A 24,811-nucleotide genomic window follows, 5' to 3' on the forward strand; every position below is an offset into this window, starting at 1 on the left:
TACTGCTTCAGAGAAATATTTGTAATTGAAACAAATAATGAAATCCAATAAAGAGCAAACAGGGAGCGTTTCTTAGCCCTAAGGCCAACTGGTAGAGCATAGCTGATGGCCACATAGCTGCTTTTTCTTCCTATCAAAATAGCATGTCTGCATGCAAAACTGCCATGGGGAATACTCCCCAGCCTGTGATAGTTCTGAACAACACTATTTGTGAACTGACATAAAAACAGTACCATCATGTGCCAGTACTTGTTAAGTTTGCATTGGCCCCACTTAATTAACTTGTGTAGACGTAGCCTGAAGTGTTTTTTCTAGAATATGCAATATGATCCTCTGAGGCTGTATGATAAACACAATAAAATATAAACAAAATTATATACTTGGGGTTTCATGCATTTTTGCTCATTACATGGGCATTAATATTAAATGCGTTATTATGTTGTCTGGTGAGGTCTGCTTGATTCTTTATTTCTATAGCTAATCTGTAGAAATAACCTGCATTTTCTACTAAAACAGATCTTCTTGTGGGAATGGTCTACAACTTTGACCTAAATCTGGGGGAACAGAACCCTTCACACATCTGAACTTGCCTGTAGGTGACAACCTCAAGCCAGCCGGACAGCAGGACCTTCTGGGGAATAGTTCAAGAGAGACGCAGGGATGAAGTACCAAACAAGTGTCATCTGTATTTAAAGGAAAAATAATTAAAAGAGAGAAGACAGGAAACTCTTCATACTTTGTTTATTTCTTTATTGCTCATTGCACTCTTAATAAAAGGAGCAAAAGAAAGAAAACAACTAAATGGCCAAACCAAACAAAAGAAGAGGTATGAGGCTAAGATATTTTGGTGGAATCTAAATTCTGTTTCATGAAACATTCTCTGCAAGGGGTTTCAGCTGACTTAAGAGGTTCAGGTCTCTACTATCCTATAGTAGAGTATGTAATTTTGTTAGAAGCAAATGCTGTGCCCTGAAAGATAAATTTGGGGGCTATCTTGCAGACTTTTCTCCTTGTCCGCCTTACTCCATGAGTGGGGTTTTGGCAGATAAATTCAAAATAGCCACACAAAAGTGTTGCAGAGTCTGAAACTGATGGAACATTACAAGTATGTCTGAACCTTTTAATCTCTGCTATTACTAATGTATTTTGCAGTGTTACACTGTGCACACAGACTGGCTTTGAACATATGAAGACCTGACTCAGTACAAGTCCATCCAGCCAAAAACTGTGCAGCAGTGCCCAGGAGCAGATGTTATAGGGGAGTTTAAGAAACAGGCACTATGGAATGACTGTTTCCCAGCAGTTCTTTCTAAACGTGGGAAGTCAGAAGTAGGGATGTTTCTGAAACTCCCAGGATCCACTGTTTAACTGTCAACCTATCCTCTATGAATTCACCTAGTGTCTCTTTGCTCCTTTGTAATTTTGTGCCTTGCAGCATCCCGAGGCAAAACATTACACAATATTCTGATGTAAAAAAGTCCTGTGGTCTGGCATCTTGTAGAAGTTTTCCCTATTTCTTAGCTGATATAAAGTACTGAATGCTTGTTACCCATTTAACTTTCTCCACATATTTCATTATTTTCTGAATCTGTCATTTATAAAGACTTTTCCTCTCCCATCGTTCCCTTTAAATGTTGGAATACCATGTTCTGGTTTTTGCTACATTGAAACTGTTGTATACAAGTTTTAAAAATGCTTTCATTTCTGCTTTACTTCACGCTTTCTCTGCTTCTACTTACCCCATTTTGATGTGGGATTTCTGGCATTCAGGAATGTGTCATAATGAGATTTGTGAGATTGCTCTCTTTCCTAATAGCATTCCGAGTGCTGTGATTGGAGTGGTGTTCTCTCTCTGAGCACCCAGAGGATGGTTTCCCAGAACTATCCACAGTGACCCTCTCATCCCTTTCCTGAGTAGTAACAGCTCATTCAGAGCTTCTGACTCCTACCCCAGAACAAGCTAGAGAGAAACAAGCCTGGGAAACTCCCGTCATTTACTAAAGATGCTGATCTCTATGAATGTTAATTGCAGCTAAGAGTCCTGTTGGGTCAGAATTAATTAATTATCACACAAGTACAACTAGAGACTGATGCTAAACTTCCTGAGAGTTTAATCCTTGTACACACGAAACCTCTAAGAAGAATGGTCAAAACACTGAAGACCACAATTTGTAGAAGAAACAGAAGAAAACAAAGACATTAATAGTGCTTTAACCTGGTCTTGGGGTTTGCTGCTGCTCACTGCCCTGCATTAAACAAACAAAAATACTTCATTTTAAAAACAAGCAAACAAACCAACTAAATAACCATACTAAACAAGAGAGAGGGGGAGATATTCTAAAGAGTCTAAATTCTAGAGAGTAATTTTAAGACTAACTTAAGATGTAAATTTCATTAGGGGATATGGGGCAATATAAATTATGAGCCTTGTCTGCTGCCTACATTTTTACTTGTGTCCAAAAATGTTCTTTAGTATTTTGTTAAGCATATGAGTGGCTCTGACTTGATCTCACCGGGTCAGTATAGTGGCTAAGAGCAGTGGCAGTAGTTAGCAGTGGGGGACAGCTACCAAGCAAAGCCTTGGCAGCAAAAATGCTGTGAAGCTTACAGACACTACAAAGCTCTCACTGTGTCAGGAGAAACTGAAACTTAGAGGCTCTGGTATTTGTGTCCTATAGTTAAAAACCCCAAACCTCCAATTAATGCTGAACATGATTTCTATTTGTGTTTATAATCAACCAACATCCATCCCTTCTGGAATGTACTGCTCCAGATGCTCTCTGATCAAGCAGCATCAGTTTACCCTTTCTGTCACCCTAGGCTTTGTTGCTACTGCAGACACCGTTTTTTAAAGGTACTAAAGTATGCAGGCTTTGGTTTTTTACTCTTTCTTCGGTTTACACCAAAACATCCTTTTTGTATGGAATAACAACATATCTGAAGATGCCAGTACTTATGCAAACACAGCCCTCATGTAAATGCAGGGTTTTGCTAATCTAGGTAGTGCTTCAGGCTGGAAGTGCTTGGGTTGGCATGCTTCCATGGTTAATATACCTGCCTGCATAAGGAGGCCCAGAAAAGCCTTCTGAGAGCCTAGAACTGTGCACTGCTATCCAAACCCCCACACTGTGCTCAGCTGGGGTTTTCCAAGACCTAGCAAGCCCAGTGGTGGGAATAGGGTTGCAATAGCAAGGCTCATATCCCTTTTGCAATGGAAAATTTGGAGAGCAACCAGTGACTGCTTTCTTTCCTGAATTCTGGTAGAAGATTGCAGAGATGCCTCTTCCCTCAGGCAAGCTACATCTCAAGGGAGAAACAGAGATGTAGAAACTGCAAGACAATAAAGCATGATTAATTTCTGTCAGTGAATGCTGTGCTGTGACCCAATTTCCAGGTGTTTCTAAGTGTAATCGCTATCTTGCTCACATTCTTCTGGGAAGAGATCCACTTGAATTAGTGCAATCTCTCAGGTCTCTAATTTACTTCACGGGGTGTGGATCAAGGGGGCTGTTTGCAGCTTAGCCTGAACAAGATTAGCCTGATGTTTTTGGACTGAAGAAAGCAATTATTGCAATTGTGCGTGAAATGTTTGCATTGCTTGTCCTCTGGCTGTTCTAACCATCCTGCAATTTTGGGGATGTTATCTACTCCTGATTTTAAGACCTGGTGAACAATTCCCCGCTTTGTGAGGAGCACAGCAGATTGCATGCTTTTCTTTCAGCAGCAGTTCTCACTAAGATAAGCACAGCTCTCCTCATTGCCAGGTTGTGCTCCAATTTGTTCCATTACTTCATGCATTTTAAGACAACAGGAATTTCTACATTCATGAAACCATCTCAGTACAGTTGCACAGGAAAATGTGCTCTTTCATTTTACATGGCACTTGAAGAAATCAAGGGTAGTTTTAATCTCTAGAACTGTCCATTTTGACATGTAGCTGGGATGATGCTTAGGTATTGAGATAAAATTGGGATCTCCTGTATAGGCTCCTATGTAGGGCTTCCTTATGTATTCTATGCGGAACTACTTTATATGCCTTTCTGGCAGCGCAGTTGAAGATGCAATGTATTGTATCTATACAATCTATTGTATCTGTTGTCAGGCACTTCCACCTCAAGAATTTGTCTCTCATGTTGATCCCTCAAACCTGTTATTCAGCTGCCAGGATATTGTAGAACAAAACACAGATGTTTTGTAGCTGGAGCTACACTTTTTTTCCCCAACAGCCCTAACACTGGTGAATAAAATTGTCTGGTTTGTCATTAATGATGCTAAAATAAAAATGTGGTTATGCAAAAAACATTTTCTTCGTGTGGGTAAGTGTCTTCTTTCCAAATAAAAGACTTTAACAAGGGAAAAACATTGCTTTGTGTTGGGCTGAAACTCTGCTTCCAGCTGTTTTGTAATTTTTTTTGCAATTTTTCAGCACTCTTCCAGGCCGTCTACTCAGTCCTGGTGAGGCCACGTCTGGAATAGGCTGTCCAGTTCTAGGCTGCTCAGCAGAACTGAGACATGGAGCTCCTGGAACAGGTCCAGCAGAGGGCAACAAAGGTGATTAGGGGACTGGAGCATCTCTCTCACTCGGAAAGACTGAGAGCTGAGCCTGTTCAGCCTTGAGAAGAGAGAGACAACCGAGAGGGGAACTCGTCAATGCCTATAAATATCTAAAAAGCGAGCGTGGTGCCAAGAGGAAGGATTGTCCTTGGTGCTCGAGCAGGGTGGTAGTCTGGACGATACTGTGATTCCGGAGGCGGAAACAGCTTTTTCCTTGTGTAATAATAATAATAATAATAATAATAATAATAATAATAATAATAGTAATATCATCACCTGCCCGTGCTTTCCGCGGAGCACCGACCCTCTCGCTCCCCGATGCCAGCCGTGCCCGTGCGCCCTGGGGCCGGCAGGTGAGGGCAGCCCGCGGCTCAGCCCGCCGCGCTCGGGGCCGCGCCCGGGGTCCGGGGTCGCGCCTGGGGCCGCGCCCGGGGTCCGGGGTCGCGCCCGGGGCCGCGCTCGGGGCCGCGCCCGGGGTCCGGGGTCGCGCCTGGGGCCGCGCTCGGGGCCGCGCCCGGGGTCCGGGGTCGCGCCTGGGGCCGCGCTCGGGGCCGCGCCCGGGGTCCGGGGTCGCGCCTGGGGCCGCGCTCGGGGCCGCGCCCGGGGTCCGGGGTCGCGCCCGGGGTCGCGCCCGGGGTCCGGGGTCGCGCCTGGGGTCGCGCTCGGGGCCGCGCCCGGGGCCGCGGCGTAGCGCGGCGCGATTGGCGGCGCGGGCCGGGGCCGGGGCCGGGGCCGGGGCCGCGGGCGGGGCGTCTCTGAGGGCGGTCCGAGGTTCCTCCGCCGCCGCCGCCCGCCCTTCCCGCCCTGCCCCGCCGCCCGTGCCCGGCCTTAAAGGCGCGCGGGGGCCGCGGCGGCGGCAGTAGCGCAGTGCGGGCGGCGGCGGCTGCTCAGCGGTGCTGGCAGCGCGGGGGGGCCTTTTCCTCAGAACGCCTCGCCCGGAGCCCCTCCCTGCCGCCTCCGCCGCGCTCTCGGGCCGAGGCTGTCACCGCGCCTGCCGCCGGGCGCCGCCAGCATGTTTGACAGGACGCGGCTGCCCTTCGTGGCGCTGGACGTGCTCTGCGTGCTGCTGGGTAGGTCGGGGGGCCGCGGAGGAGCGGGGGGAGCCGCCCCCGGGGCCCGCGCTCCCCTCGCACGGCACCGCGCTGATCGCATGCTCGCCCCCCTCCCGGAGCGGCGCTCCCGCCGGCCCGCACCCCGCCGTGCTGCCGCCCCGCGCCCGCTGCCGCCTCCGCCCCGCCCCGCACCGGGGATCTGCTCGCTGCCGCGGGCCGGGAGGGCGAGGGAAAGCCCCGGGGGGAGGGAGCTGCTGCAGCTTATCCGCTGACATCTGGAACTCCGTCTTCTCTCTGATGTCCTTGCTCTTCCTTCCCTAACCTCCTCTGTCGGATGAAAACCGGTTGTGGCAAAAGCCAGTGCTGGAGAGGTTGATATGTGGTAGATACCTGCAGCCTGGGGTGCGGTTGTTCTGCCGAGTGGGTCGGGAAGCTGTCCTGGAAGGGTCCGTCATCACGGAAACACGCCTCATCCATCCAGGGTCCTGCAGAGGCGCGGCGATGCTGGCAGCAGGGCAGGGCTTCGCTGTGAGGCGCGGTCGAGTGCGGTGTCGGTGGCACCGAGCCGCCGCTGTAGCTGTGGGCTGGGAGCGGGATGGGACCTTCCTTGGAGCGCGGTGTCTCCGTGTGCGGCAGGGATGGACAGACGGGTGTCGGGGCAGGAGCGGTGCCGCGGTGATGGGCAGGGGTTGAACCAGCACAGCCACAGCACACTGCCACAGCACCGCAATGCTTGTCCTGGCCAGACCAAATATCAGCGCGTTCCCAGCGTTACTTTATTCCGTTTCAGTCTTTATTGAAACTACTTCATGTGCTGCCAATTTGCATTGACTCTCTCCTTTTATGTAATGAGACAGTGTAAAGAGCAGTGATGTCAGTTACCGATCACAGCAGGAAAGTTTAACTTCGTAAGGAACCCTCTCAGTATTGGGAGCCTGGGAATTATCTTTACTCTCTGGAGGTGTACTTATTCTCTGGAGGTCAGTCTTAGGAAGTGCTAATTTTGGCTGTTTGCTTCTTAAGTAAATAACGTCAGTACTTCAGTAGTCTAAGCACTTTCTTGACATGTTCAGTGAGTAGCATTCAGGCCTAGCTCATGAATTCCTGCTTGGCTGAATTTTTTGGCTGATGTTTGTAGCATCACTATAAACATAATGAAGAATGTTTTTCTCTTGTTGGATGCTTCAAATAGCGATGGTACCTGTAGCTAAATGCTATTAAAAAGCAGATTTACAATGAATACTGCATGGCTCTTAGGTAATGTTACGGGAAGGAGAGCTTTTGCAAAATGATAGTGGATCCATGTAATCCACTGGGAGCAATCTTTATTCAGATCAGAAGTTTTATCAAGCTGTCCTATTGTGAGGACTAAACTTTCATGCTTTCTTTATGGTGAGTAAAGCAGCTTTGTCTGGATAATTGTCGTTACAAAATCTTTATAATTAGACAAAAATTTTGCACTACGTTGTATGAAGCATATAGGCATATTGTAAGTAATCAAAAAAGGGAAAATATATTGAAAGTAGACTGCAAAAGCATATAACCTGAAAAAAGGATTAGGGTTTCCCCCTTCTGCTGTCCTAAGTCATTAGCTGGGAAGGTAGGTTCTTGACCTTGCTATGCAATGCAATATCAGTTCATACACTTTTCCCTCCTCTTCCCCTCACCCTGTGTAGAATTTAGATCTCAGATGCAGTTGTCTGGTGCCTCAGTGTGCTGCAGGGTTGCCAGACTTTTTATTTTACCTTGGGCTTGTTTACTTCCTGAAAAGTCTGAAAAATGCAGGCAGTGCATAATATGAAGCTCCCTGACTCCTTCAGCTTTAAACATACTGAGTTGCAGGTTTCAGTGAAACTCTAGCTGAGACAAAAAGATATTTGCAGAATGGGAAAGATACTGGATGTAGAACCAAGTTGTCTTCCTCTTCTGCCTGACTCTAAGGGCTGAGACAGGCTCTTAGAAGAACTTAGGTCTTACCTGTGTCTAAAGGGCTATTTAATTTTTTTTCTATAAAAAGAACAGTACCTGTTGTTTGTGAACTTTAACTCTCACTTTTCTCCTGCCCTTCCCCCTGCCTGTGCACTTTGGTATCTGCTCAAATGACAGAGGTAACTGCCCAGATAAAGTGACCTGCCCCTATGAATAAACGATACCTAGTATCTCCCTGCAGGGACCACGAGGCCTCCAGCAGAACTGAAGGTTTAGGAAGAGGAGTGTCAGTTAAGGACTGAACCCTTGATCTTGGTGTGGTCGCCCATGCTACCACAAAAAGGGATACCAGTAGCATCCTCAGCCTCCCCAAGGTAACTCTTGTTATTTGATACAGTAACAGTTTTCTCCTCTTTTTCCTGTTTATATGTTCTCCAGAGTAAGTGGAGATGGGGAAGAAAAATTAATTTGATTGTCTCAGTAATGTTGAACTTGAAGCCCAAGTGATATCCAAGCATACCACTTGAAGTTGTACTGCTCTGACGCACCCATGAACTCACTGCAGTGGAAGCAGTGGGGTGATTCTGGCTGTGTGTGACTTACTTGCTTCTGGTTTAGTCAAGCCATTTTTTTGTGGTTTCAACTTTCCCAGCATAAGATTTTCACAAGAAAGAGAAGAGCGGAAAAAGAGCTATCCTGTGATTTTTGGTGTGTTTGTGATTTAGATGGATTTCTTGAAAGGTGTGGTATGCTTAAGATGGGGCTGAGGTAAGAGAATAAGAAAGACATCAAAGAAGAGCAGGTGGGGAGAGGGGAAAAAAGTAGGAGGTAAAAACATCTCCCCCCAGTAAATTATTAGCCCAGTTTGGTTGCCTGAAAACTTGAGCCTAAGTTTCTTTTAATTGTCCTTAAGAAAGACCTCTCCCTCATCTACCTTTTTACCCATGAAAGGAGAGAGAATTCAGGGAAAGCTGTCTGTGGTGCCCTGAGAAAATAACTCCCTCTTTCTTATCAGCACGATAATTCTCTCCTTCTAAAAATAACACCGGTGTTTCAGCATTAAAGTAGATTTATATTCTGCAATCTAAAAAAAAAGGCAAAAACTGCAGGTTTCTGCAGTAGCTGTCCTCAGACAGTGTGAGGAGGCTGTATCTGCATTCCGTGCTGATCTGCAGTGCTGGGTGTGTGTGTGCTGCATGTCCGCACGCAGCTCTGCAGTGCTGCAGGCAGCACCTCCCTTACTCCCCGTGTTCCAGTGGACAGTGCTCAGCTGCTTCTGGCACTTGAAAGCATGAGTGGCCTGGACTACAGGATTTCTTTCTCCCTCATAGTTCTGTTACTTGTCTCTTCTAGGTTTTCTGATAGACATTCTATATAGCATGGCAGAGATTGGCATTCTAGACAGCAGTAAAATAATTTTTCATGGATAGATACTGAGGCTTGGTTCTTATGGTTTATTATACTTCCAAGCTATCACACAAAAATGACAGCTTATTAGAATAGCTTAACTAGTTAGTTTCCAACTGGTGTTTTCATTATTTAATTTCATGTTTTCATATATCTATATCTATATATATATATATAGATATATAGATATATAGATATATAGATATATAGATATATAGATATATATAGATATATGTGTGTGTGTATATATGTATATATATATACATACATATACATGCATGTACTCTCTGCCACTCTTACAGTTCTGTTGTTTGATTGCAAATCAGGTTCCTTTTTCATTAAGGCAGGTAAACAACACTTAAAGAACAAAGTTGGGAAATACATGGCAGTACTACTGCAATCAGTGGAAGAACTGCTAAATACATTTGTCTTTAGATCAGACTCTCACAAAGACAAAATCAGATTAAAGAAAGCTCTGCAGAGGTGACTGGAGCTGTAAGGAAAACACTTTGTGTCACAACTCTGGGAAGACTTTCATCTGGTCTGTAGGTGTTGAAATTCATGGCTAACTTGGTGCAGGGGTGCAGTATAATGCAACTGTATTTCTTTAGTCCCTTGCCTGAGTATGCAATTGTTGAAAGCCATTTTAAGTAACTGGGGAGTGTACTTGTCAATATGTGATTGCTGGTGCAATGCATGAATATTACCAACCCAAGATTAGAAAAACTGAGGCCTTCTAAGGAATTCAACCCTTACTGCTCTGATTCACTTTCCTGCAATATATTGGAAAAAGTGAAGGGTTAGTTAAATTTAAAACTGCTGTGTTATATGGTTATGTTTGTGTAGGGATTTCATATTTTTTCTTCCTCTCCATGTCCTACCCTGTGACTGTGGGGAAGGTGAAACTATGGCAGTTTTATTTATACATTATCATAATTACTACTATTTTTTTCATGAAACTGCATCTGAGTAAGGGGAGGACTTCCAGTCCTTCCAAACAGAAGGACATGTGAACTGAGCCCAGAAATAGTAAGCACTCACATCGCTTTCAGCTTGCTGCTTAAAGACTGCTGAAATGTTTTGTGATACATGACAACATGCTGAACAGTTGATGTGCATGTATGGGACATGGTGAGCTTCCTTTTGCAGAGTGTGAACTGTGGAGGTGAGATGGCTGGACCACCTTGCACAGTGTTTTGCTTTCAGTTCTGTTCTTCTCTTGGGAGTGTTTACTCGTGCTGTCGCTGAAGGCTGCAGTCTTGGTGACAATTAAGGTATTGCTGCTCCGTCAGGGAAGGCTCCTTCTATGTGGGTTAGCACTTCCTGATTGCCCTAGTTCAAATAAAACCTCCTCCGCTATTATTTGTGACTCACTGACATATGTGTCACCATCCTTATTTTCCATATCATGTGGCTGCTAAATACTTTTTCTAGTGCATGAATATGATGCTAAACTGTAACAGGTACATGTGAAAGAGCAGTTTTTCTTCGGTGATACTATCCACCAGGTACTATGACCTGGTACTTATTAAGTTGACACTCTCAGTTAATTGGAAGCATACTTGTTACCTGAAACTGGGAAAATCTTTCACCTCCTACTATGCTTTTTTTCTTTGCAACAGTCACTTTATATTTTCCCCAACATAAAGAAAGATGGTCTACCAGAGACTCGCTACTTCTAGATCAGAAACCTGCAGAAGAACTTTAGGTAAGAGTTCAGTTAGTTAATGAAGACTATTCAAAGTCAGGAATCTGGTTCTTGTTCTGCCAGCTTTTTCTGTTATGTATCTTGTACTGACTTCTGACTCAAAACCGGGAGTTCTTGCACTCACTTTTTTTACAGCAATGGGTAAATGAATTCTAGCTCACCTTCCAGTGCCTTCCCAAGAGCCAAATCATGAACTTGGGTCTATATTATTTTCTCTTGGCATAGTAGAGCAAGATGCTTATCATCTCTTGGGTTCCTTACCAGCTGCATGAGTCCTGGTGATTTTTTTCCTTAGCCTTAAACAATCAGAAGGGCTCTTCCAGTTTTCTTATATGGGGGTGGTGACCTTTGCATAAGGGCATGGAGGGGAAGGGGCTTCTGACATTTTCTGTAGAAAATTAAGTATCCCACTAAAATTAAATTATGAGATACCTGATCTCTCATAGCTGAAGAATTCCTGCTCCCCTCTACTCCGAGTGCTTGTTTATGCTGTAGAGAGCTGATAGAACATGCCTCCTGGTTTTAAAGAGTTAGGCAGTATGAACTGATAATGACTGAAAGCAGCTTGGTCTGAAGGCTGCAAAATCACAGACCTGGTGGGGGGAAATAAAGAGTTGATTACTGGTTGCCTGCTACTGCATAGTTTTATGTAGGAGCACTGTTGCTGACCAGATGCTGATTAGGAGATAAAGCTGTGATAATCCTCTATCTGTGACTATGTTGCAGCAGTGTGAGGCAGGTATCACAAACAGGTGACCCGACTCATGAATGTACCCAATGAGAAGAGAACTTGGGCATTACAGTGTGCCAACTGACTCGGATTTACTATACCCAACAATTGATAATCCTCTTTCCAGAATTAGCCCAGTATAATTAAAACAGACTCACCTTGGATGGAGGAAAAAAGTTCTGAACAGAACTGCACAGGAACCTATTAGCAAGATATTCCACCCACAGAATCATGGCTTTAAAATGAGCTTGATTTATTGCTATATCTGCTTGGTTTGGTTGGGTGTGCTTTTCTTCCTTGTCCCCTGTTCTGCAAAAGAAGCTCATAATTCCTAGATTTTATTCAGATAAAACAGTCGATTGAAACTTGAAAATCTACAGGCACTGGAAATTCAGATACTGGATGATTAGCAAACAGCTAGTTTTATGACAAGAATTAAAACCATTTAAAGCTATTTTGAAGAAGCAAGATTTCTTTAGGATACTTTCTGCAACTGTTTTGCTTGGTTTTTTAAAACCTGTTTTATTGCCACTTCATCAGGAAACACAAGTCATAGAATCCTAGAATGGGAGTGACCTTTAAAGACCATGTAGTTCCAGCCCCTTTGTCACAGATAGGAATGCCTTCCACTAAAACAGATACTCACTTCATCTGTAACAATAAATTTCTCTTTCTTGTCTGTGAGTAGATGTATAAGCAATTTACCAGCCAGAATAGTTCAATCCTGCAATTTTAAAACTAAAAAAATTGTCCTTCTTACATTAAGGATCTGATGCCTGTCTCTTCTTGTTTAACAATTGACTACTAATGACTTGACCCACTTTCTGGGAAGGATTTTAATTTTTCTAGTTATGAGGCTGATCTCAAAGGTACAGAACCAAAACTGCCTATTTATAAACCTGCGTCGTATTTTTGGCTCTACTTTTGCCAGATTCTCTGCTGCATTAATCCTTCCCACACAGTCAGATACAGCTGTTAAAATCAAGACTTCTTGTTTGTATGGAAGCCAAAAATTGACCCAAGTAAGCTTCTTCAGCAAGTTATGATATAGAAAGATAATGCTGAAACTTTATAGTGCACCTATCAAACTTTGTTACCGTATTTAGTTAGGGGAAATGACCAGTACAAGAATAGGCTGGTTTTGCTCTGTTGCAGACTTTACTGATTGATCTTTAAAAAGCTGTGACCAAGAAGCAGTCCGAGTCAGAAGTTTGGGAAGGCACTTTGCTTTTACTTGCATTGTACTTCAACTTAGTTTTAGCATCTCTCTTTAATGTGGTGTCTTGATATTTGGCAACAGGAAAATGGATTTCTTAAGGATTTCTTAAATTTTAAATTAAAAACACAGGCATGTCAGATCAGGACACCCATCTTGGAATATCTATCAACTGCTAAATGAAACCAAAAAATTGGATGAGCCATCAGTACATCCTTATTTCCATGATGCTGCCGAGGAAACAATGGATTTTCTATACACAGCCTTGATTTTAGTACCTCCTCTGCTTTGTCTGCCTGCTAAATATGCAGGTTTCAGAGGAGCTATATGGGGTTTCCTTGGATGTCATAAGGTAGCTTCAGTTTGTTACTTAGCCATGGAAGAAGGGTCACAATTCTTTGTGATCTCTCTCGTAGGAAAGGAGAAAACTGTACCAAACAGGAACTATGCTCGGTTTTTGCCTTAGTGTAGAAGGAATTATGTACCAAATTTCAGCATCTCAGGTGGCTTCTGTCTCTCTTAAGAATACAGTGACATTTTAACCTTAAATTAGTATTAGTGCATTTTTGTCCATTTAACTTTGTTCTGTTATTGATGAAAAGTCTTAGATTTCTAAGCCACTGAAACTAAGCAATAGGTACAATATTTTCTGAAACTGGGATGGTAAGGAAAATATGTCTAAATTTGTCTGCCTTGCTTTGAGGCATGGAGGTACAGTGCTTATCTTAAGCTGAAGAGGTGGTTTGGAAGCTGGTGGTGGAGAGAGCTGAGAGAATAAACTGCCAGTTATAACCAGGGAAAACTTCCAATGTACAGCAAGCTAATGGCCCTTAAGGGATGCAGAAGGCAGTGAGATTGAGCCTGTCAAATAGTCAGAAACTATACTCTATTAAATTCCAAAAATCATCTTAGTCATTTTTTAGCTTAGTGTCTGTTTCCTTAGTGTTCCATTGAGTGAGTTTTTTGTAGTTTTTTGCTGAGTTGTGGAAACTGGGCTTCAATTTTATGTTGTTAGATAAGCCTGTGTTGCAGTACTAGTGTCAGTTAAAATACTCCAAGCCAGTAGTGATGGCTGGATCTAATACTAGTGGAGATTCTGGGAATGGAAGAAAGTCAGGTTGCTGTTTTTGCTTGCAGATACTTTTCAGTCTTCCCATCTCTTCTTTAAACATAAGAGTCTAATCATCAACACAATCATTAATGCATAGAAACTGAGATCACAAATCTAATGCTGGTAACTTCTACTGCAAATGGAAAGCAGCATTTGGGAATTGAATGGAAAGCAGTTCTATTTTATGTACTGTAAGACTTTCTATGCTGTGGCATTATTCATTGTACTCAAGTGTCGAGAGCAACGTTGTATAAATGTTTTTTCCAGATTCTGAAGTAATGGACTTTTTGGACGGTCTCCTGAATCAGTACAAAACAAAACTTCTCTGATAGCTCAAGAATATATGGGTCATGGTTGCTTTCCCTTCTAAAATCTGCTTAGATTGAGCTTTCTGTGGAGTATATGTTCTTACAATGTACCATTAGACACTACAGACTTCAGTCTAACATGCAGAAGAAGTTCTGTTCTCTTAAACATGGTGGCATGCAGCAGTGTGTACAGTGTAAAGTGACATTGTGGTGTATGATAGGGTATACAATGTCATGGAAATTCTGAGTGCCTGTGTATCTCTGCTGACTTTGTCAAAGACTGTTTAAATAAAGTACTGCTGTGCTTGTAGGACTCATTGGAAAACGAGCATTTATGTTCCTGACAACTAATTGCCTATTATATTTCTAGAGGCTGAATGGTATTTCAAGTTAGGGTGTGTAGTTATAGGTGAAATACTCTGAAAGCCTCCTGTTGTGCGCTCCCACAAAACAAAGATTAAAATGTGAAAATGGTTACAGCTTCTGGAGTTAAAAAGAGAAGTAATCTTAAATGACATTCAGAGTTGGTATCACCTACATTAAAAGCAAATCCTTCCCTGTCTTGCTGACCGGCTGACTTTAACAGTTCCATTTCTTCTGTGTTGCTCTCCTGGTCTGTAAACACCATGAATTAGGTAGATTGTGTGCAGAAATCTCCGTCTTCGGGGGCATGTACATTGTTTTCAATTCTCTCTACAGTACCATCAAAGCCTTTAACTGAATTTGATGCTGAGTACATAACGCACACAGTGATGAAATATTTAATTTCCCTTATACAGGAGCGGTTATAGTGGGAGAAGTCACCCTTGTTTACTCTGGCTGCAGCCAGCTGGATTCTTCTCCACCCCTTGAGCAGCACTGCAATGCAAAGAACTGCTGACCTCTCCTGTTCCATTTGCTCTTTGCCTCTGCCCCCATGGTGTCTTTTAGCTGTTAGTGTGGGGTCTTTAGTGTTTTCAGGTCTGTCAGTAATGGGTCAGTTGGCCTCTGCTGCGCTGGGTGAACTGCTGATGACTTCCAGGTGTGTGTCCATGCAGCTGCAGCCTTCTCTTACCCCTGACCAGAGCAGAGCCCAGGGCACAAGTCTTTGCTTGTGACCTGCGGTTGGCTCACTTGTCTGGTGTATGTTTCTCTAAGTAAGAGAGTAAGTAAGAGCAGGATAGGATATATTGCTGTCTTGTTTCTGCATTTTAAAATTTGTATTTGCAGTTCTCTAAGTGCTCACAGAAGAGACAATTGCATGGGTTTTAGAGTAGCATGCATTTAGTGTTTGTAAAAGTCAGTTTTTAAAATTTCAGTGTAGATAAAAGGGAGAATACACTTCTCCATGTTAATGTTTTTAAACAAGTTTTCACCTGTTCTAATTAATTTGGACTGTAGATAACTGTTCTAGTGCTCCCATGTAGTAGACTGCTGAGTTCAGAGAAACTGGAATATGATGTAGTCCTGTCTTAGTAAATGACTGGACTATAAATTGGGTGCTTGTGTTGAGACTGTTTGAGCTCAGAGGAAAGTTTGCTTTGCTTCCTGCCTCTACCACCCTTTCCCGGCATAACAAAAAGTGTTGAGGAACTTGCTCAATTGCTGATCTGGCTTCTCTGCTGGTCAAGACATAGATCAGAGTACAAATAAAAATGTACATAGCATAAAGTTGCAAGTAAAATAGTGGGAAAGATTAGAATGTTGTTCATGCTTTTAAATACATGTATCCTGTTTACTGAAGCCTATCACAGCTTCTGGCATTATCAGAACAATCAGTGTGCTGGTATTAGAAATGCTTCACATTCCTTAGTGTAGAAAAGTAAGATAAAGTTCTTTAAAGTGGCTAGGAGGCAAGTTGTGGGCTACCCACTTATCTCAGCTACTCCAAGTAAATAGTACACTGATTTTTTTTCTCTTGTACACTACTTACCTCTAGTTACCAAAAGTGTAAATGCTTTCTTATTATTTTAATATCTTCTTCCTCTTAATAGTTTTTTGTATTCCGAGAACTTCCTGTTTTAAAAGGTGTTGAGTCTTTCCCTTGACTATTCATAAGAAAACAATTTCAGCCTGTATCCTTTTCTGCAGAGAACAGTATCTTTTACAGATGTTTTCAAACTCTCTCCAGTAGCATGAGGTTGATCTGAGTTTCTTTAAATCTCCTGCCTATTTCCTCACCCCAGACTGTACACTGAAAAATGAGCAGTGAAGCAAACATGGTTGTCCTATCTGAAAATAAAAGCAAAAATGCATATGTTAACAGTAGGAGAAGTCAAATTCTCTCTTGCTTTCGGTAGTAATTGACAGCTGTATAGGTTTAGCTTGAAATTACTCTGTTGGGGTTATTAACATTCTTATCTATCTAATAAGAATGTAAGCTATAGAAAGTAGCTCATCTGTTTTGAGGATATAATTTGATGTGTTTTGTGGAGATTATTTCATTATTTCTCTGGTACAGCTAAAATTAGTTTGACACTCCCTAACTAAACTATAAACTGTATATTTCTGTTCTATACTTTGTCAGCATATCAAGTGCCGAATATATTGGTCATATTCTTCAGGGTAAGCATAGAGAAAAATAAAATTCTTCTCAGTCTTGTGTTAGTCCAGTACAGGTTCTCTTAATTAACACTTAATTGCGAGTTCATTGCAGCATGAAGAAAAAACTTTGGTTAATAATCAAGCTAGAATGTTCTCATTTGCCATAATGTCTGTTTAGGGTAACTACCTTTCTCCCAGTTCCTAGATATTAATTTGTTTTGTTGAAGAGAATTTCCTGATTGAGGATGAGATAGGAGTACTGAGTAATTTTGCCTTGGAGGACTTGAAACATCACTTCAGCAGCAGTTTGACTGCACAGAACCTTGAATGGAGATTCTGTCACTTGCAAAGGAGGCCAAGTGGGTTAATTAAGGTCTGTTTACAAAATACTGTGCATTCCTTAGGATTATTTAAAATTGTGAGGAAGAAATCTGATCAAGATCAGTTTCACGAGGTGTTGAAGCTGATCTATCCCAGGCTGTCCTTGTCCTTTATTCCACACCCGTGGCTGCATGTTCCTACTCTCTCCTTTAAGCCAGCTCTTACAGTAATAGAGTTGGCGAGGTGAGCAAATGACTCTAAAAAACCAGTGTTGTGGGGGCATAGGCAAGAATGGGGGTAGTGGGGGATGGCCAGAGGTGGCAGAAGGACAGGACAGTCTGCATTGTCTTGGGTTGCTCTTGAAAGCTGAGCCAAGTTTTGTGAGCACTAGATCTGGTTGAGAACTAGGTAGTACAGTATCACTGAAGTGGTTAGAAACTTCAGGAGTTTCTTTCCTTTTAAACCTAAGACAATAATATTCTTTGCTGATCTTAAATATTTATGGCAACTATTGTAAAAGACACTAATTTGGGTATAAACTCTTTTTTCCTGTTTATGAAAAACAAGCAGCTTGCTGCCAAAGCTACATGGCCACCTGGAAGTCTTCAGAATCTGACTTCTTTAAGCCTCCAAGCTTAAGCACCTAACACTAAAATTACCAGTGTGATAAATGCCACAGATCAGAACAGTTGTGCAGTACACACATTGTGAAATATGATGGATTGGTACATCACTTCGTTTGTAGGGTAAACCGAAATATAATTTTTTTTTTGTTTGGTCTTAAAAAGTCAACTGAAAATATAGCAAATAGACATTTTTTGATTAAACAGACTTCCTTTGGGAAAAAAAAAATCACTTTCTCCCCTTGGGTACTGGTATTTTATTTTTAATATTCTTTTTCTGTGGGTGGAGGACCATTCTCACATGGGACTTCCTCCTTATTCTATTCTCCTAGCCTGGACCTCCCTTCCTTCCCTTGTTTCAGGCCTTTGTCACGCTATGTTATCCAGCTAGATGTGATTACTGTGAATTACTGCAGGTGGTCAGGGGAAACTACACTGCAACTGGCTTGGACCTACAAATTAGAGTTGGAAACTCCTTGTGAACTTGCCTGACCTCATATAACTTTACGAATGTGTTACCCTGTTCTTACAGTTCTAGCCCAAAACTTAAGGTTGTTCTGTCCCTGCAATCCCTGCTCAGTAATTCAATCATTGTTCTTGCATTTGTCTCCCTCTTTATCTATCCTGTTAGCTTTTTTTTCTTGTTCATGTGTATGAAACTCATTTACCTTTTTTTTTGTAGGCAAAGGCTTCAAATCTTTGGAGTGTCTTTTCCTATTCAAGTTTGTTACATCTGTAGCTTTCAGGGTTATAAAACCATAGGATATTTTGGGTGGAGATAATCTTTATCTCATGCCAATACACCTCCTATGGGCAGGAACACCTTCCACTCAACCAGGTTGCTCCAAGCCCCATCCAGCTGCTCTGTGGGTTTGCTAGAGTCTATTTGTGTGAGCATTGCAGAAGTGTGTCCTTCTGCAAGTCACGGGGCACTGGAGTGACTAGGTTGTTTTCATAATTAAAGACGAGCGAAAGATCAGAGGACGGCTGTCTGTTTCTTGCTACTACCTAACAAAACAGCCCAGAATCTGTTAGTCACTAGTTCTTGACAAGGTAAGCTGCACAATTTTTACCAGAAAGTTGATAGAATCCAATTCTAATATGTTCTGGTCTGAATCATGGGTGACTTCAAGAAATAGCTTTTTTTTTTCATAAAGGTTGTGCTTTATAAGATATGAATCACAATGAAGCCATTTTGATTCCTTAAGGTATAAAGCTACCTGGTTCAGAAGAGCACCCTGAGGTTACTGCTGGTATTGGCTAGGTGAAAAGGAAACAAAGGTATACTGAGCAGAGAATAATGCATAAGGGCTGCTCTACAAGATTGCCTTTTAGCCTGGTGATCTTGCATGAGATCTTGGTCACTCTTTGCTCCAGTTTGTAGAAGCTAATGAGACTGAACATAAGTGCATTCCTCAGAAGTTCAGCCTGCTTAAACGTCATGGAGATGCTTGGCACCTCTGATGGCAATACTGACCTGTTATGTACATAAGTGGTGGGGTTTTTTCTGCTTACAGTGAAAAGTTCAGGACTGTTTGCTTACATGTACTAAGTCTTGTCTTCTCTCCCTGTAAAATGAGCAGCAGTAAAAATGCTACCACTGTTTGGGACAGGTTAATGATCAACTGAATACCACTTCACAAAATCTTCTGTTCTACTATGGAAAGCTGTGCATCATTTAGATTGCAGTAGGAATTTAACAGTAATTTTAAAAAATGGAAATGGGCAGTTAATCTAAGATGTGTAACTGACTTCCTTTTTTTGGTCTTCTTTTAATGTAGGCTATACAGATGAGTTTTGCAGTTACTGCCCCATTTATTTTCTGCTTTTCATTTTCCCCCCTTCCCAGATCAAAATTCTTGATATTAGATTGTAGCAGCTTTTTGTGGAAAACAGGTATTTATGTCTGTGAAGTAGTCCACTTCTGCAAAACACAAGCTACTGATTAAGTTAATCATGAGCATGTGACACTTCCTTATGTGAAAATCTGGTGACCTGTTTGAGAAGATATGATTGTATCAAATAGGTAATGGGATTACCATTCCATCATCCTGCTGGGTGTGCAATAGCAGAGGCAAAGACAGGAAGCGTGGACTCTTAAGTTGTTAGTGGAATCTTGCCATGGCCTTGAGAGTATCTGAAACTTGGCTCCAGGCAAACGAACGTACAGTAATCCCTTTGGTCAGAGTGAGCTATCTGAGTTCTTCAAAGTTCTCTGAAAATCCTGTAAGAATGATTCTTCTAGAGACGGTCGGTGTGAGAAGCTGAGTTAGCCACAGCCCGAGCATGCACCCAGTTCCCATGGAGCACTGAAACACACAGGGATTTCTACCCTTTCTTCCACGCTTCATGCCACCTGCAAGCAGCCCAGAATATAGAATTGTTCAGGTTGAAAAAGACCCTTAAGACCATGAAATCCAACCATTAACTGCCATGTCCTGCAGGACATCATGTACCTAAGCACCATGTCTACACATCTTTTAAATACTTCCAGAAACAGTGCCCTGGGCATCCAACCTAAACCTACCCCAGAGCAATTTGAAGAAATTTCCTCTTGTCCTATTGATTGGAGATCGACCCCTACCAGTCTGCAGTCTACTAGCAAGAAGCTGTAGAGAAAAATGAGGTGCCCCCTCAGGTTCCTTTTATTCAAGCTTAATACTCTCAGCTCCCTCAGTCACTCCTAACAGGAATTGTTTTCTAGGCTTTGCCAGCTTCTTTGCTCTTCTTTGAACATGCTCCAAGTACTTCAGTTTCTCCACCTGGGACGGGGCATGGACGGGGCACAGATATGTGTGTAGACTGGGGAATGAGAGGCTAGAGGGCTGCTTCATGGAAAAGGAACTGGTTAGTGGCAAGTTGAATATGAGCCAGCAGTGCCCTGGCAGCCAGGAGGATCAAGCATTCCTGGGGTGCATCAGGCACAGCATCACAGCAGGACGAGGGAGGGGATTGTCCTGCTCTGCTCTGCACTGGGGCAGCCTCACCTCAAGTGCTGGGGGCAGTTTTGGGTATAAGGAAGAAATTGAGCTGTTAGAGAGTGTCCAAAGTGGGGCAACAAAGATGGTGAAAGGCTCTTCAAAGAGGTGAAGGTTTCACCCACCAGAGAGGTGAAGCTGTACGAGGAGTGGCTGAGGTCATTTGGTGTTCAACCTGGAGGAGACTGAGGGGAGACCTCGCTGCAGTTACTGCTTCCTTGAGAGGGGAACAGGAGGGGCAGGCACTGATCTCTATGGTGATAGTAACAGGACCTAAGGGAATGTCCTGAAGTTGTGTCAGGGGACGTTTAGGTTGGATAGGAGGAAAAGGTTTTTCACCCAGAGGATGGTTGTGAACGGGAACTGGCTCCTCAGGGAACTGGTGTGTTGGGTAGCATTACAGGATGTGGCCAGAAATGTGCAGTTTATCCCCATCTGTTGAACCTGGGTGAGCTAGTGTCCCTTATGTCTGTGGCACATATCTGCTCATGGGCCATCTTTAAGACCTGGTGGGTCAATCATCTTTATCTTTTCCACAACCCATCCTCCCTCCAGGAAGATATCATCTGCTGTTAATGGGCCATTGAGTCCCACACTGACTGATAAAATTACATCATCCCAATGGGGGATGTTCCAGCCAGGGGGAGGAACTGAGCCTTTCCTACCTAGATACAAACTGAGATTTTGGACAGCAAGGTGCCTTCTTTCCACTGGATTCCAGAGGAAAGCTGGACCTTTCCACATCATCCCTGGACCTTTAGAGGAAAACTGCACCTTCTACAGGGCCACTGCTTCAACTGAACCACATCTACCACTGCAGGAGGACTGTAGCCACCATTTAATTGGACTGCTACCAACACACTGACTGACAGGGTGTCAAGTTATAAAAAGGATACTGTGTCCTCCAAAATTTGAGGATTTTTTTCTTTGAGATTCTTCTAGAGTCTTCTCTCAAAGCAGCAACTGCTAACCTGTTGAAAATTTATCACAGATCAGTTATGCTTAATTATTTTCCTTTCATTCTTATTTATAAATATAGTACACAAATTTTGCAGGGTTTTTTCTTTTTTTTTTTCTTTTTCCAGGTTTTCCTTCAAAAGAAGGCAAGTAGTATTCTTTCAGCCCCTTTTCTTTCTTTTCAACATTAGTTAACCTATTTGATGTAGTTTAATTAACATCTTCTGATTCTTCTATGGCAAGGAGTCCCTTTGTAGCAGGAGCCATACACTAAATGGCAATCCTTCCAGAAGATCTAGTTACTTCCACAGAATGGTCAACATTGAACTCTGCATTTACATAAATTACTTTATTTTTCAGTTCAGTCAAACATTAAGCAGACAAGACTAATATCAAGGCTACTGAACATTTATTGTATGTAAAAAACAACTTCCTTAAAGTCAGTCAATTTATTAGTTAGGTGATTCTCTTCATTTGTTACAGAAGGGTTCTCAGCCATCTCTGATGAGCTAATCACTGTCTGTGACTATTATGAATGATTTCTCTAACATTAAGACAGAATTACAAAAAGATAAAAAAAGCCCCTATATTTCTGGAAAGGCATATTGTACAACATGTTTATGTAGCATAGAAAATCACCATTTTTATGGGAGTGCTTTATAGCTTTACATAAGAATAGAAGTGTGTTATAAAAGGAGATCATTTATTGTTAAGCAATGATAAAGGTATACCAAAAATTACTGTCAAATTATTTTAGTTCTTAGAATACAAAACATAACAGAATGTCATCTTTTATCTAGGTCAATATAGCTGGCCTGGCTTTGTGATGAAAATGACTTTATTCATAAAGACTTTGGGTCAGAAAGAACCTGCCTTTTCTGGTGCCTTCTCAGGAGTATTTTTTTCTGAAGTTCTTGGATTTTTATCTCTAAAAGCATCATAATTTCTTTTCAGAAATTATTACCATTTTAGATAATAAATTACTCCATTAGAGAAAGACCTCCTTCACAAAGAATGAGTCCTACCGATTTTAAACCTCTGGTGTGAAAAATTCTGTGAAAAATTCTGTTAGCTGCAGAAAGACACAGGACTGCTTAAGGCAGGCAGTTGATAATCAGGAAAGGAGTCAGTAATTTTAAATGGGTTAAATTAATCCCACCTTTCAATTTATTCAGTTAAAATATTTTGGACTCATTCTTCCCCAAACACACAAATTACTTAAAAAAATTCAATTTTGACTCTTATGACTATAATAGGTCATTGTAATGATTTAAATAGCACAGTTGCCTGTCTTAACCACTGTTAAAGCCACAGAAGGACTTAGCCACGAAATAAGCAGAGAAGGAAGTGAAAGGATGGGGCTAACTCCAGGCTTGTCAGAGGTGAGACCTGGTTAATACATACAGGTAAAGCATCCAGACAAAAATTGCCACTGTGGCAAACTGTGTAAAGAAGAAGCTGCTCATAGGCATATCACTCATCAAAGATGATCCCAAGTTAGGGTAGAAATGGCATCTGTGACCACTAATGTCCAGCAGAGTCCCCTGAAAATACCTCCCTGGGTACCTGGAACTTGAACTGTAAGTTTAACCACAGTGATGAGAACCTGAGAGAAGATGGAAGTGGTATTATTGTCCAGGTGTTATCTGAGACCTATGAGGAGGAAAGCAAAGCTGGGGAAGAAGAATGCATCATTCATAATAGACACAAAGAATACAGAATTTGCAGGCCACAAGGAAAGACAGATCATAAACTGTGTTGAAATCAACTCTGACTGGGAGGAGGGGGGGAGGTTGCAGCCCACCAACCCAAGAAACTCACCAACTCAAAAGGAGACTGAGCATAGGATCAGTTAGCATAAGAAATGTGCTGGTTTTGCATGGAAGTCACCTAGGGAGAGGGCACGAAGGGCACAGATACACACACATATAGATTTTATTTTTTTTTCCTCTATGAGAACTTCCTCTATGAGTTGCTGAGGACCAGTCTTAAAGCTGATTTAATAATTGACAGCCTGGGAAACCAATTAAGAAGTTACTTCACCTCCATGAATCACATTGGTAAAAGTGAGAACTTGCTCTTTTGGCTTCTGGCTTGTGACCAGGTTAGGCTGGCCTGGCCCGGCCCGGGCCCGCTCCCCACGAGGCCTGGCAGGGCTGGGGGAGCCGCCTGGGCCCTGTTTTCAGCAGGGGCCCCGATGGCCAGGGGAAAGGAAACCTTTGCTAAGATCTGAGCTTCCCCCAGCGTGGCCGCAGCTCAGCCGGGGCCCTGCCGCGTCTCGGAGCAGCCGTGGGGAGGGGAAGCCCCGGCTGCCCACGCAGCCTGGGGGAAACGCAGCTGGGCTCTGTTCCAGCCGAGCCCCCTCCCACGCCTGCACTTGGCAGGTTCATCCAGCGTTCCCCACGCAGCCTGCATGGCCTGGCACAGCTCCTTCACCTTCTGTGTGCAATTGTAACCCTTCTAATGCTCGGATAAGACTGCAGATCTCCTGACCTCCCGTGACTGAGAGGAATAGAGCAGAAAGGATACTAGAGTCAGTGAAGAGCCAAGTTTCCAAATGGGAAGAGATTGAGGAGATGCTGTGAATAGACTGGCTGATAAAACCTTTTTGTAAGCTGTGGGCTGGACTGGACTACACTGAAAAGTCCTATAAATTGTGGAGAAATACATGGGGGGGTTAAAGTATTTGAGAAAAGGATCCTTTCGAATTACATGTTTGAAGGGCTACAATTCTGTTTCATCTGCTTCTCTCTGCCACTTGTGCTTGGTCAAGCTTTAGCTCTTCTCTCAGTCATTAAAGCAGAAGGAAGGAGAGAGACCTTTGAGATATAGTTGATTCAGCGGTATACCATGCTACGTAATGAAAAACTTCATGCTTGAATTTGAATAAGCTTAATGCTATTTGTATTTTGGATCACTTTTTCTATATGGGATGGTAAGAATCAGTAAGCATGGACAGTTTTCATTTTTCAGGTTGTGAAAAAAATTTCCCTCTGCTCTGTAAGAGGATTTGAAATATTCCCAAACTGTTTTCTTGTGACCATAGCAATTTTCTCAGGAATTGAAAGCTGGGGTGTACCAGCCACGTACAGTTTCAATATGCACTTCACAAGCCTTTGCACCGCAACTCAGCAGCTCAAAGGGGCCAGGATTTATCACTCTGTTCTTACTATTTCACTCTTGATGTCTTTTCTTCTAATGAAGTATAAAGCAGTAAGCTTACTTAAAACACCTTTAAGCTACTTAGCTAGTAGTCAACAGCTGTCACCAGAAATCAAAGCAATCACTCATCATGTTAACTTCTTTGAGATGTTTTTTGTTCTCAGTACAGCAGGTTGTTTATATACTGAACAGTCTTTTCTGCTTCAGTAATTGCACTCACCCTCTAATTTAC

The 24,811-nt window shown here is 42.6% G+C and overlaps 1 protein-coding gene across 2 annotated transcripts in view; it reads left to right on the plus strand.

Moving 5' to 3' along the window:
• Nucleotides 1–5,300: 5,300 nt before the first annotated feature.
• The window catches only part of PLPP1 (phospholipid phosphatase 1), a 67,150-nt gene continuing 47,639 nt past the window's right edge, over nucleotides 5,301–24,811 (plus strand). The window contains exon 1 of one of the 2 annotated variants that reach the window (XM_056513509.1): nucleotides 5,301–5,624. In XM_056513509.1, the coding sequence (XP_056369484.1) occupies nucleotides 5,567–5,624 (58 nt within the window). In that variant the 5' untranslated portion in view covers nucleotides 5,301–5,566. The remainder of the gene's footprint in view (nucleotides 5,625–24,811) is intronic. The other variant, XM_056513510.1, reaches the window with a different exon arrangement.

Source organism: Oenanthe melanoleuca, chromosome Z (assembly GCF_029582105.1).
Source record: "Oenanthe melanoleuca isolate GR-GAL-2019-014 chromosome Z, OMel1.0, whole genome shotgun sequence".
Classification (NCBI taxonomy): Eukaryota; Metazoa; Chordata; class Aves; order Passeriformes; family Muscicapidae; genus Oenanthe; species Oenanthe melanoleuca.